Genomic DNA, 13,268 nt, shown 5'->3' with positions numbered 1-13,268 from the left:
CCAGTAGTGGGATTGCTGGGTCGTATGGTAGCCTGTGTATATTTAGAAAAGTGTTATATTCTACCTCTTCCTGGGCCCTTTGTTGAGTAAGTCAGTTGTTGCTGTCAATGAATTATGCTGAACTATGGAAACATGGAGGAATTAGAGTGAATTTATCCTTAATTGATGATGCAGTGAATGTATCCTCATTTGAACTATCAGACAAGTAAGTTCATGTTACTAATAAGTTTGTTGTAGACAATAATGTAGTCATTAACATAATTTTTATTTAGCAAAAACAGTGGCTTAGCTGGTACTGTTTAAATTGGCTTCAGCTGCTCATACATCCATAGGTCAGCAGATGATGAAATCTGCTTTTGACAAAGATAGCACTGTTAGAGGTCTTCCAGAAAGTAACCACTTCCTGCTCTAGTCACCTGTTTACTGTAACTGGACAGCAAGCTAATTAGTGTCTATAAAGTACAAGTATTATTTCATAATTGAAAGGAGAATTATGATTCACCTAGACAATGCTATGATCCTTGGTTTCAGGGGGACATATTTATCATCAGTTCTTGAATATACAGATGAGCTCTTTGGTGAGCTGTCCATTTCTCCCTGCAGAAGTCCTTTGCCTACTCTTTGGTAATTTCAGGTTTTTTTTGTTTCTTCACCAGAAAACGAGGTGGGCCAGTTACTTTCAAATCCATCCACTTGAAGCTTAGCCAAGGAGCTCTCTAAAATAGATTTAATTAATGGGGGAGGATCATGAAGCTATTGACTAAACTTAGTTTTGTGGGTTTTCAGTGCATTATAAGTAGTCAGGCTCTCCCACTCCTGCCCTCTTCGTTATGAAAAATTGAGTTCATTAGCTATTGATTGCCTTGATTTTCTTGTAGAACTAACTTAGAGGCAAACTTTTATCAATCATGGCATTGTGCAAAAGGAATATTTGAAAGCATACTTATCCCAGGAGCCTTCACCAAATGGAATGTCCCAACCAGCTGTTTTAGTGAGAAGTTTATGGGATAGAGAGCCAGAAAGCCTCCTCCCACGTGCTTCTGAGGGAGGGGTCTCCTGTGCCTCATGCTCCTATAACTGAAGAGTCTGCACTTCCAAAACCTGGATGACATTCCCTAGGACATGATCCCAGAGTATGAGCTGCAGATCAACGTCTGTGCTTATGGCGCTACCCTCTGTGCCAGTGCATAAATCTGGGCACTTAGTAAATATTAGCAAATAACCCAACGATAGCCACCACCTGCAAGAGAGCAGGGCCTTGGGAAGCTGTTTTACTTTCTTCATTCTTAGAGGTCCTGTTAAGTGCTGAGTAAGAACCCAGTCCCTGCAGAAGAGACCCACTGGGCTAGTGGACTGGTCAGAGCCAGGCTCATGGCTGGCCCTGCCATTTACTATGAGGCCACGTTGGGCAAGTTATGGAACCTCTTCATGCCTTGTTTCCTTATCCGTAAAATGGGGAAATAATCCTTATGTTTCGCTGGATGATTGTGTGCACATGCAACCTCAAGCTCCCAATCTGGCCCACTGTGGGCAGCATTATGGTAGCTGCTGTTCATGCAGGTTTTTATTAAAATTAACACACTACCCCTGTTTTCTAAAAATTTTTAGCTTATAAGCCAGTAAAAAATGTGTTGAGTTAAATCAACATATATAAATTGAGTTAAATCTCCACTGTGGTCTGTTAAACCCTTCACAGGGTTGGTGGTGTTTCTGCCTTTAAGAGAATTCAGATAGTCTGTTCATACACAAAAGTACAAACAAATAATCTAATTAAACAATGCTTTTTACTGCTACAGGGATGAGTTAAGGTGAGACAGGATCAGAATGTAATAAGGGTGAACATATCTTTTCCCAAGTTTTAATTCTTAAAGAGAACATTGCAGTAGGATTGTCAATTTAAAAAAAAATTGTAAACAGCCAAATAAATCTAAAGTACAGACTCAGGTGACTTGCTGATAACTATATCTGTTTCTCTATGAACCAGTTTTCAAAAATTATGATTAAGAAACGTATGATTAGTTAGATAGCCTCATCCACCAGGGGGCAGACAGCAGAAGCAAGAAGAACTATAATTCTGCAGCCTGTGGAACGGGAACCACATTCACAGAAAGATAGACAAAATTAAAAGGCAGAGGACTATGTACCACATGAAGAAACAAGATAAAACCCCAGAAAAACAACTAAATGAAGTGGAGATAGGCAACCATCCAGAAAAAGAATTCAGAATAATGATAGTGAAGATGATCCAAGACTTCGGAAAAAGAATGGAGGCAAAGATCGAGAAGATGCAAGAAATGTTTAACAAAGACCTAAAAGAGTTAAAGAACAAACAAACAGAGATGAACAACACAATAACTGAAATAAAAAATACACTAGAAGGAATCAATAGCAGAATAACTGAGGCAGAAGAATGGATAAGTGACCTGGAAGACAGAAAGTTGGAATTCACTGCCACAGAACAGCATAAAGAATAAAAGAATGAAAAGAAATGAAGACAGCCTAAGAGATCTCTGGGACAACATTAAACGCACCAACATTCCCATTATAGGGGTCCCAGAAGAAAAAGAGAGAGAGAAAGTATCCGAGAAAATATTTGAAGATATTATAGTCAAAAACTTCCCTAACATGGGAAAGGAAATAGCCACCCAAGTCCAGGAAGCGCAGAGAGTCCCAGGCAGGATAAACCCAAGAAAAAACACACCGAGACACATAGCAATCAAATTGACAAAAATTAATGACAAAGAAAAATTATTAAAAGTAACAAGGGAAAAACAACAAATAACATACAAGAGAACTCTCATAAGGTTAACAGCTTTCTCAACAGAAACTCTACAAGCCAGAAGGGAGTGGCATGATATATTTAAAGTGATGAAAGGGAAGAACCTACAACCAAGATTACTCTACCCTGCAACAATCTCATTCAAATTTGTTGGAGAAAGTAAAGCCTTTACAGACAAGCAAAAGCTAAGAGAATTCAGCACTACGAAACCAGCTCTACAACAAATGCTAAAGGAACTTCTCTAAGTGGGAAACACAAGAGAAGAAAAGGACCTACAAAAACAAACCCAAAACAGTTAAGAAAATGGTAATAGAAACATACATATCTATAATCACCTTAAATGTGAATGTATTAAATGCTCCAACCAAAGGACACAGACTTGCTGAATGGAAACAAAAAGAAGACCCATATATGTGCTGTCTACAAGAGACCCATTTCACACCTAGGGGCACATACAGACTGAAAGTGAGGGGATGGAAAAAGATATTCCATGCAAATGGAAATCAAAAGAAAGCTGGAGTAGCAATACTCATATCAGATAAAATAGACTTTAAAATAAAGAATGTTACAAAAGACAAGGAAGGACACCACATAATGATCAAGGGATCAATCCAAGAAGAAGATATAACAATTATAAATATATATAGGTGCACCCAGCACATATGTATTGAGGTGCTCCTATGTTGGGTGCACCCAACGTAGGAGCACCTCAGTACATAAGGCAAATGCTAACAGCTATAAAAGTGGAAATCAACAGTAACACAATAATAGTGGGGGATTTTAACACCTCACTTACACCAATGGACAGATCATCCAGACAGAAAATTAATAAGGAAACACAAGCTTTAAATGACACAATAGACCAGATTGATTAAATTGATATTTATAGGACAGTCCATCCAGAAACAGCAGATTACACTTTATTCGCAAGTGCACATGGAACATTCTCCAGGATAGATCACATCTTGGGTCACAAATCAAGCCTTGGTAAATTTAAGAAAATTGAAATCATATCAAGCATCTTTTCTGACAACAGTGCTATGAGATTAGAAATAAATTACGTAAAAAATACAAACACATGGAGGCTAAACAATACATTACTAAATAACCAAGACATTGCTGAAGAAATCAAAGAGGAAATCAAAAAATACCTAGAGACAAATGACAATGAAAATACGATGATCCAAAACCTATGGGATGCAGCAAAAGCAGTTCTAAGAGGGAAGTTTATAGCAATACAATCCTACCTCAAGAAACAAGAAAAATCTCAAATAAACAATCTAACCTTACACCTAAAGGAACTAGAGAAAGAAAAACAAACAAAACCCAAAGTTAGTAGAAGGAAAGAAATCATAAAGATCAGAGCAGAAATAAATGAAATGGAAACAAAGAGAACAATAGCAAAGATCAATAAAACTAAAAGCTGGTTCTTTGAGAAGATAAACAAAATTGATAAACCTTTAGCCAGACTCATCAAGAAAAAGAGGGAGAGAACTCAAATCAATAAAATTAGAAATGAAAAAGGAGAAGTTACAATGGACACTGCAGAAATACAAAGCATCCTAAGAGACTACTACCAGCAACTCTATGCCAATAAAATGGACAACCTGGAAGAAATGGACAAATTCTTAGAAAGGTATAACCTTCCAAGACTGAACCAGGAAGAAACAGAAAATATGAACAGACCAGTCACGAGTAATGAAATTGAAACTATGATTAAAGATCTTCCAGCAGGGGACTTCCCTGGTGGCGCACTGGTTAAGAATCTGCCTGCCAGTGGAGGGGACACGGGTTCGAGCCCTGGCCCGGGAAGATCCCACATGCTGTGGAACAATTAAGCCTGTGCACCACAACTACTGAGCCTGCACTCTAGAGCCTGCATGCCACAACTACTGAAGCCTGCATGCCTAGAGCCCATTCTCTGCAACAAGAGAAGCCACCACAATGAGAAGCCCACACACTGCAACGAAGAGTAGCCCCCACTTGCTGCAACTAGAGAAAGACCGCACACAACAACGAAGACCCAACACAGCCAAAAATAAATAAATAAAATAATAAATTTATAATAATAAAAAAGACACATGTACCCCAATGTTCATTACAGCACTACTTATAATAGCCAGGTCATGGAAGCAACCTAAATGCCCATCGACAGATGAATGGATAAAGAAGTTGTGGTACATATATACGATGGAATATTACTCAGCCATAAAAAGAACAAAATTGGGTCATTTGTAGAGACATGGATGGACCTAGAGACTGTCATACAGAGTGAAGTAAGTCAGAAAGAGCAAAACAAATATACATTAACGCCTATATGTGGAATCTAGAAACAGCAGATGAACCAGTTTTCAAGGCAGAAATAGAGATGCAGATGTAGAGAACAAATGTATGGACACCAAGGGGGGAAGTGGGGTGGTGGGGTGGTGGGATGAGCTGGGAGATTGGGATTGACATGTATACACTAATATGTATAAAATAGATAACTAATGAGAACCTGCTGTATACAAAATAAAATTAAATTAAAAAAAGAAATGTATGATTATATTAAAAATCTGAGGAAATAATCGTTTCTTTATAATATAAAACTTTATTATCTTCATGTGTTCTTGGTGAAGTTTTTGTGTGTGTTTGATGTTGAAGCATAGTTCATTTTAAATGTATTTCTTAAAAAAACATATTTGTGAAACAGTCAAAACTGTAAGAATAGAGATGAGCTCTTCAGAAGTGATGATGGCAAGTAGAGAAGATCTAGTGTTACTCATCCTGACCTTTGCTTATGCTGGCCTCTGTTTGCTTTTAGATCCCCAGGTATATCATCACACTTCATGAACTCCTAGCCCATACTCCCCATGAGCATGTGGAGAGGAAAAGTCTGGAGTTTGCTAAATCCAAACTAGAAGAACTGTCCAGGTATGTGGAGAATTTATAATAAAGGTTTTATATGGCAAAGTAGCACATTAGTCTTTTTTTTTTTTTTTTTTTTTTTTTTTTTTTTTTGTGGTACGCGGGCCTCTCACTGTTGTGGCCTCTCCGTTTGCGGAGCACAGGCTCCGGACGTGCAGGCTTAGTGGCCATGGCTCATGGGCCCAGCCGCTCCGCGGCATGTGGGATCTTCCCGGACCGGGGCACGAACCCGTGTCCCCTGCATCGGCAGGCGGACTCCCAACCACTGCGCCACCAGGGAAGCCCAACACATTAGTCTTTTGTGGAAACTGAATATATATGTCCAGGGAACAAGAAGCAAGACACAATCCAGCTTCTCAGATTCTGCTGAACATTAAATGCTAGCTCCTGAGATGGTGCTGAATCAGCATGCACATTAATTTTAACCAAGAAAAAAAATATCTTTGAAAATGGTTTTATGGCATGTAAATTTATATAATTGAGATTAGGCATATTTTGGTTTAAGTTTGAAAATGTTCACATTTCTTTCATCGTAATGGGAGAATGGTTGTTAATTGCAGTTTTGCACCCGTATTTGGTAGGAAGTCGGAGAATGTATATTTTGGATTTATCAGTGACTTTTCAGTGTTTTGGCATCTGTGTTCCTTTAGCTTATATGGGATAAATGATATAAAGTTCTCTAATTTACTCCACCTCTAAGAAATGGCATCCTAATTTCAATGAATGGAGCTGTTCGTAAAATAAAATATTGCTTTCCTGTTGCCTTTACAAGCAGCATTCTCAGGATACTCACTTATCCTTAAGAATCATGATGTACATCTGCTTTGCTTTGAGTCATGACTTGATGAAGGCTAGAAGTCCAGCATGACTTACCCTACAGCCCCAGTTAAACTGATACAAGTTCAAACCCTAGCTTCCCAGATGGAGCTCCTTTGCTTATCTGCTGGGGCAATAGAAGATCTCTTACCGTGATCCTGTATTGTGTTTGACAGGGTCATGCATGATGAAGTGAGTGACACTGAAAACATAAGGAAGAACCTCGCCATAGAAAGAATGATCGTAGAGGGCTGTGATATTTTGCTGGACACTAGCCAAACTTTCATCCGCCAAGGTAAGTCCTTGTTCAGCAGACCCACCATCTAAGTGGTCTCTGCACCTGTCACATTATCACTGGCAGATCCAGGAAAGCATTTTGGAGCAGGCTTGATTTAGCTGTTTGATTGATGCTGTTCATGCAGGATGTCCCCATGGCCTTGACCGAGGCTGTGGTTGAGGCCCACCTTTGTGCTGTTTCTTTTCAGGGGCCATGAAAAACAGCAACACAATAATAGTAAAGCACGAGTGGGACAGTAAATTACATTCTGACTGGACTCTTCTCCTCAGTGGACCGGACATTCTCTACAGCTCCAGGGAGGACAGATTGCTCTGGCCGATTGGAGTGGCAGTGCCAGGTGGTGACGACATCCAGGCAAAGGCCCAAGAGAAACTTGCATTACTCAGAGCCCTTTCCCATAGCAGTGGGGACAATATCCGAAGTGAAAACAGCTGTCTCTTGTTCCCATTTTTCATCAGCACTTCTGGATCGGCCCCACATGATATGATTTGATTCAATTGGTAACTCCAGTTGCCAGATGAAATGTCTCACTATCAACTTGCCCTGCCATATTTCGATCAGGGCGAAGGTATCATGTTTGAGGGGTGTGCTTTGGGGGCATCACCCAGTAAATTGAGCTTTTGAAGAGTTGAAGATATTTGTACTGTGAAACTGTAGAGAAGCAACAACCTAACAGTCCATATTCCTCCATGGCTTTCATTACAGAGTGCAGGATGTAAACCACACTCCAAGTTCTTTTTAAGTGCTCAGGTGTTCTGGGGGCAGGGGAGCATGCCCCACAAAATCGATTTGTGGCAATATGTTGCACACAATCATAATTTTGAACTTGGTGAGGAGTGGCATATAAATTTGGAACTAGAATTAGCCTTTAATGTGGTTTCTGTTTATAACATGCCAATATTATTTGAAGATATTTGCATTTCTAGTGCGTACCAAAATGTGCTGCTTAAAATCTTTTTTTACCTCGTCAAACAAGGCATTATTTGTGCTACACACGTTAATTTTTGCACAGAACACTTAAAAAATTTACCACATGCTGTTCTATTTTCCATATTTATTTACAAGGAGAGAAATCACACATACGTTAAAGTTTGGAAGTATATTTCGGGTCATGATACCTTTCTCATTTTTGGCTTTAAGTATTAATTTTTCTTTAAGTAATAGTGGACTCTAATGCTGACAACATCGGGCCTTCCTAAATCCCCCTCTATTCCTCCGTACAGACCGTGTCCCCATATTGGCTTCCTGCCTTCCTGGCACTTGTCTGCTTCTGTGCCTTTACATGTGCTGGCCCTAGCCTGGACACCAGGAATGCCCTTATCCACCTTTCTTGTGCCTATGGAAGGTCTGCCTGTCCTACTAGGCTCAGGTCAGACACCTCTAAAGAGCCTTTTAAATTTCCTTCTCATCTTCCCCTCCTCTTCCCTCCAGTTAGAATGAATTTACCGTCCTCATCATTTCTGAGCCCCTTTGCTCCTGGTGCATGTATTTCATCCACTTGCTTGCATGCCTGTCTCTCCCAGTAATTGTAACTCTGAAGGGCAGTTTTTATGAATTCTCTCTTGCCTAGTACAATGCTTTCCATTATAGATACCTGGAAAATGAACAATGGATTAAATTGAATTGCTTGTTGAATACTGCAGTTTTGAATGTCAGCTGTCTTGTTTTGTATTCTTCTTGTAATTGGAGTTCACTGAAAAATACTTACTAAAGGACTTGAGATGTATACTATGTGAAAATGGTAACAAAAGTTTTTATAACTAGTATTCAATTTCTGAAAGGACTTTGGACTGAAAAGTATTATTACACATAAACATTTAACATATTTCTACAAACTTAGTTGAAAACTGCTAGAAGGTCGAATCCAATGAAAAAATCATATGTTTTTTCATTGCACCTGGAGGAAAAACAGTCATGAGCCACCTCTCCCTTTGATTCATGTCCAGATGTTATTTATTGCTTGTTCTGTACTACATGTTTGAGGTGCTTCTGTCAGCTATTAATATATCTGATGTTATTGCTGTATTGATGTTGATATAATGATTTGCCTTTCAGCAGTATTTTTCCGTGTTGTTTGGTTTGGTTAGTCTGTTTGAAAATTATTCAATAAAGGTGGTTTTAAAAAATCAAACCTTAATCTGAAAGTAGAAAGTAATCCAATTACGGACAATTTGGAAAGTTTGCATTATTTTGCTTTGGCTGCTCCTATTATTACTTTTACTAAATACCTTTAATAGGCTTTAAAACTCGTTGAAGTGGGTTTTTAAAAAGTTTTTTAACTTTGAGAGGTTCTCTTTTCTATGAAATGGACTATAGTTTATCTCTAATTGTATAATAATATTTGCATTGTTTACTTTTAGGGTTGATATACGGTCTGTTTTTCAATGCGTGAGTGCGTGTGCAAATGCTTATGTACAAATATGTGTGTGGTTTCAATCTCAAATGAACTTTTATTCTGACTAGGAAAAATAAGGTCATCTGAAAGGCCTCCTCCGAATAGGTGTGATAGCCAACCTTGAATGTCAATCTGTAGGAATTTAGTGGTTGAAAAAACAGGTTTTATTGTAAATTGATTCCAATTACTAGATGGTTGATGAGTACGATGCAAAGGATTATATCATAGCGGTGGTCTGACACTGTCATTTATTTTCCAAAATCTTTTTCAAAGTTTCTTGAGCCAAAGTGTCTGCAGCAATAATAGGTAGACATGTAGCCGCGTCATGGAGGTCAAATCCTGTCTCCTCCACTTCCTTGCTATGTGATATTGGGCAATTTACTTAACCTCTCTTTGCCTCAGTTTCCTCCCTTTAAGTTGGGGTTAATAGTAGTAGCTGTCTTTTAGGGTTGTTGTGAAGATTAAATGTTCATAAATGCATCTAGGCTAGTGTCTGTGAGATTATGACATAAACCTTAAAAACCAAGATCTAAATTTTGGAATGGGTGTCTATTTTCAGTAACATGAAATATATATGAATATTTATTAGAAGATAAAGGCACTTTAAGTTGACGTTTTGTGCAAAATCCATTATACTTAGTCATTGTTGTCTGGTGGAAATGTGAATCAGGAAAATTAAATAAAGGTGACCGAATTTAGAGCCAAATGCATTGAGAATGAGACATGAACCTCTGTGGTACTTTAATCATTCCCAGACTCAAAATCATGTACTTTCAGTGTACCAGTGTCTTTTGAAATTGTAACGTGGGGTCTAGAAATAGTTATACCATCTCAAACGCCTAATCCAATAACCTGGAAATTGTTGTTCATTCTTTTACACTACTGAGTGGAATTAAGATTAAGGGCATTAGCCAATCTTGAATGCCATGCTATGGGAATTTAGTGATTGAAAAACAGAAGTGTTTTGGTAAGTTGACCCCAATTATTAGATAGACTGATGATGATGGGGATGCAAAATATCGTATCACAGCAATGGTCTGATACTGAGGAATTACTGATTCAAGACTATGAGTTCTCTAATTTGTATTAACTAGAAAAGAATCCTCAGGTCTCATAGTTGTGTTGAAACATCATGTCAAACATAAGATAAAATGTGAAAAAAAGATCCACTTAACTTATTTTTCAACAAGCTTATTTTATAAACCAGTGTTGAAATTGCTCACTTTTAATTCAGATGTATAGACTTCTGTACATACCTAATGCACACAGTCTCCTATTTGGATATGAGATAAGCAGTTATAGATTAAGCATATTAGTGTATAGTTGCCAAGGAAACATTGGTTATTTTTTACCTCAAAGTTAAAATTCACGGTAATGATTAATATATGAGTTAACAGTGTACTCTATAATTTCTGATTTACAAAATCATTAAATGCTAGAAGCATTTACCAGTGAACACATTATTATCCAGTTTTCATAGCCTTGATTATATCCCTTCTGAAAATGACTCTCAAACCCGCTTGTCCACCTGTCTATGCTGCAGTCTTCCGCTCTGCCCTAACCTATCTGCCTGGATGACTCACGACCGCCCATGGCAAAGCTAGAACTTCCTGTCTTTTCCCATCCATTCCCTTTCTGACTTTCAGTTGTTATGCTGCTGAATCCACTGCCATCTCCTGGCGGGGATGACCCAGGTCCTCTGAAAGGTCTCCTGTGGCTTCGGTTTCATCCATGGGTCTAATGAATACAATCCTTCTGCTGCTGTTACTTGCCCATCTACTCCTCTAAGCATTCTGCCATATGCTTTTCTCATTGCTCCGTTATTCTTCATATTTAATTACATGCTGCCTGTGCTCTCTGCCAGTTTGCTCCCACCTAACTCTCCTCCTTCTTGCCCATTCCTTTCACTGGAACCAAGCCTTCTCCCGCCCTCATTCCCCAGTCCCAAACCCTCCCCCAGGACTGCCTCAGCAATTCTGCCTTTGTCAAGCAGCCCCACCTAAACACTCATCTGAATAGATGGAATTCAGGGAATCCATAGAAACTTGGGTTCTCTACCCCCAGCACATCTTTAGATCTCTGTAAAAGTAGATGCTGTTTGGAATATTCATATGTTAGTGTAAACATTTTGTGACCCACAATCATAGTTTTACTATCCTAAAACAAGCAACAACAACAACAAAATCGGGAAACCCAGGAAATGTATGAAGAGGAAAATAAAGTTGCCTGCAATCTTATCTCTTAGTGATGACCACTGTTAATATTTAAGTGATAAATAGTCATTTAATAGTTCTTATGAGGCTGAAAGGAGCCTTTGTCAGGCTGCATTTGGGGTAGGTGGTGGATTAAACAAATAGTAGAAATATTACTGGCTCAGGGCATTTCAGAAGTCAGAGGCAAGGTATTTGCTAGCATCTTTTGTAGTACTTTTTGGTTTGATATTTAACTTAGATTAGAATTTTCTCTTGCGGGGAGCAGGCAGTCATTATTAGGGTGAAACTATATAAAGTCTATGCATAGCTTCTCACATTGAATGGAAGACAGTTTTGCTCACAGGAATGTTCTGGGTATAGAATTTATGTGGTTTCTTTTCCATTTAGAGTCCACAGAAAATTTTTATCACATATCATTTAAATGTAACCTGAAATGACTGCCCTTTAAAAATAGTCCTTAACTAAATTGCATTGAATTGTATACTTTGTGTATTTTTATAATGTACATGTATTGTACATTCTATTTTTAAAATACAAAGTAAACTGTATTAATGCTATTTATCTACCTTCAGTGCTCCAGGAAAATTAAATTTGATTTGCTTTTTATTATGTTATTTTATTACTCTAATTATATAATATGTACCTTATTCTTATGTAAATAAATTGATTGAGATCAGATTATGAAGGACAGATGGCAGAAGTGCCTCATTCTTTGAATTCAATTTGGCTTTCTTTTAAACTTATTTTCCAGCTTATAGATAATCAAGTCTAAAGTGTTTTACAAAAATAGTAGGAATTAGTGCAACCCTTAAAATGTAATGCATCGTTTCTTCTGCTCAGAGTGCAGGGGATTTACTTGTTCCAATGGTGCATCAAATAAATCCTTGGTATCTTGGGAAACAGGCCCTAGTGTTTTTACATCAGGAACAGCTCTCACTTGACAGAATTTTAATTACTGTGTGTTCTTCACTTTTGTGATCACCAGGTTCTCTTATTCAAGTACCTTCCGTTGAGAGGGGGAAACTTAGTAAAGTTCGCCTGGGTTCATTGTCTTTGAAAAAGGAAGGAGAAAGACAATGCTTCTTGTTTACAAAACACTTTTTAATTTGTACAAGAAGTTCAGGAGGAAAGCTACATCTGCTCAAGGTACTGGTTTTATATGACTATTCCATTTATGTTCCATGCACTTAAGAGGCATTGAGGTTAACTTAATTATGACTTTCCTATGCCTGCTATCATAAAATAGATTGTCAGATTTCATGGTGAGGTAATATACAGTTACCAATCCTGACACTTACTTTGTTGTCAGTTGGATCCAAAGTAATAGAAATGTAAGTGTGCATTGCCATAAAGAAGAGCAATTAAAATCATAACCTGGACAAAATTACTAGTTGGTGACTACTGAGCTACAAATATCTTGTCAAATTACTGCAGTGTACTGATTATATAATATTTACTAAATGCTCCTTTATCTTGCTCAGTACCAGGAGTGAGCAAACTATGGCCCGCAGCTTGTTGCCTGTTTTTGATAGTAAAGTCTTATTGGAACACAGCCATACTCATTTCCTTACATATTGTCCCTGGCTGTTTTCATGCTTTTTTAGAGCAGCAGATTTGAGCAGTTGCGATAGAGATCACATGGCTTGCAAAGCCTAAAAGGTTTACTAGCTGGCTCTTAACAGAAGTCTGCCTATCTGTACCTTCTGTTATTAGTGCCTGAAAATATTATCCAACATCACAACCAAGGCTTCCTACTGCTTAAATCACTTCCTGGTTGGAGAGTTCTGCCCTTTGCTGAGCTGCATTCACTCTACAGGGCCCCTAAGGTGCCATATAGTCTCCCATAGACTGACTTGCTAA

General features: G+C 38.2%; 1 protein-coding gene across 1 annotated transcript in view; it reads left to right on the top strand.

The window, feature by feature from the left end:
- LOC113617676 (ras-specific guanine nucleotide-releasing factor 2-like) overlaps nucleotides 1-8,959 on the top strand; it is a 102,135-nt gene extending 93,176 nt beyond the window's left edge. Inside the window, exons 8-10 of the mRNA XM_027101259.1 lie at nucleotides 5,583-5,692; nucleotides 6,679-6,797; nucleotides 6,988-8,959. Coding sequence (XP_026957060.1) covers nucleotides 5,583-5,692; nucleotides 6,679-6,797; nucleotides 6,988-7,292 — 534 coding nt within the window. The 3' untranslated portion in view covers nucleotides 7,293-8,959. The remainder of the gene's footprint in view (nucleotides 1-5,582; nucleotides 5,693-6,678; nucleotides 6,798-6,987) is intronic.
- Nucleotides 8,960-13,268: the final 4,309 nt, after the last annotated feature.

The sequence above is a fragment of the Aethalodelphis obliquidens genome, unplaced genomic scaffold (genome assembly GCF_003676395.1).
Source record: "Aethalodelphis obliquidens isolate GAN/ISIS:26980383/991018 unplaced genomic scaffold, ASM367639v1 scaffold4, whole genome shotgun sequence".
Classification (NCBI taxonomy): domain Eukaryota; kingdom Metazoa; phylum Chordata; class Mammalia; order Artiodactyla; family Delphinidae; genus Aethalodelphis; species Aethalodelphis obliquidens.
Note: the sequence above shows the minus strand (reverse complement) of the source record. Positions and strands in the feature narration are given on the sequence as shown.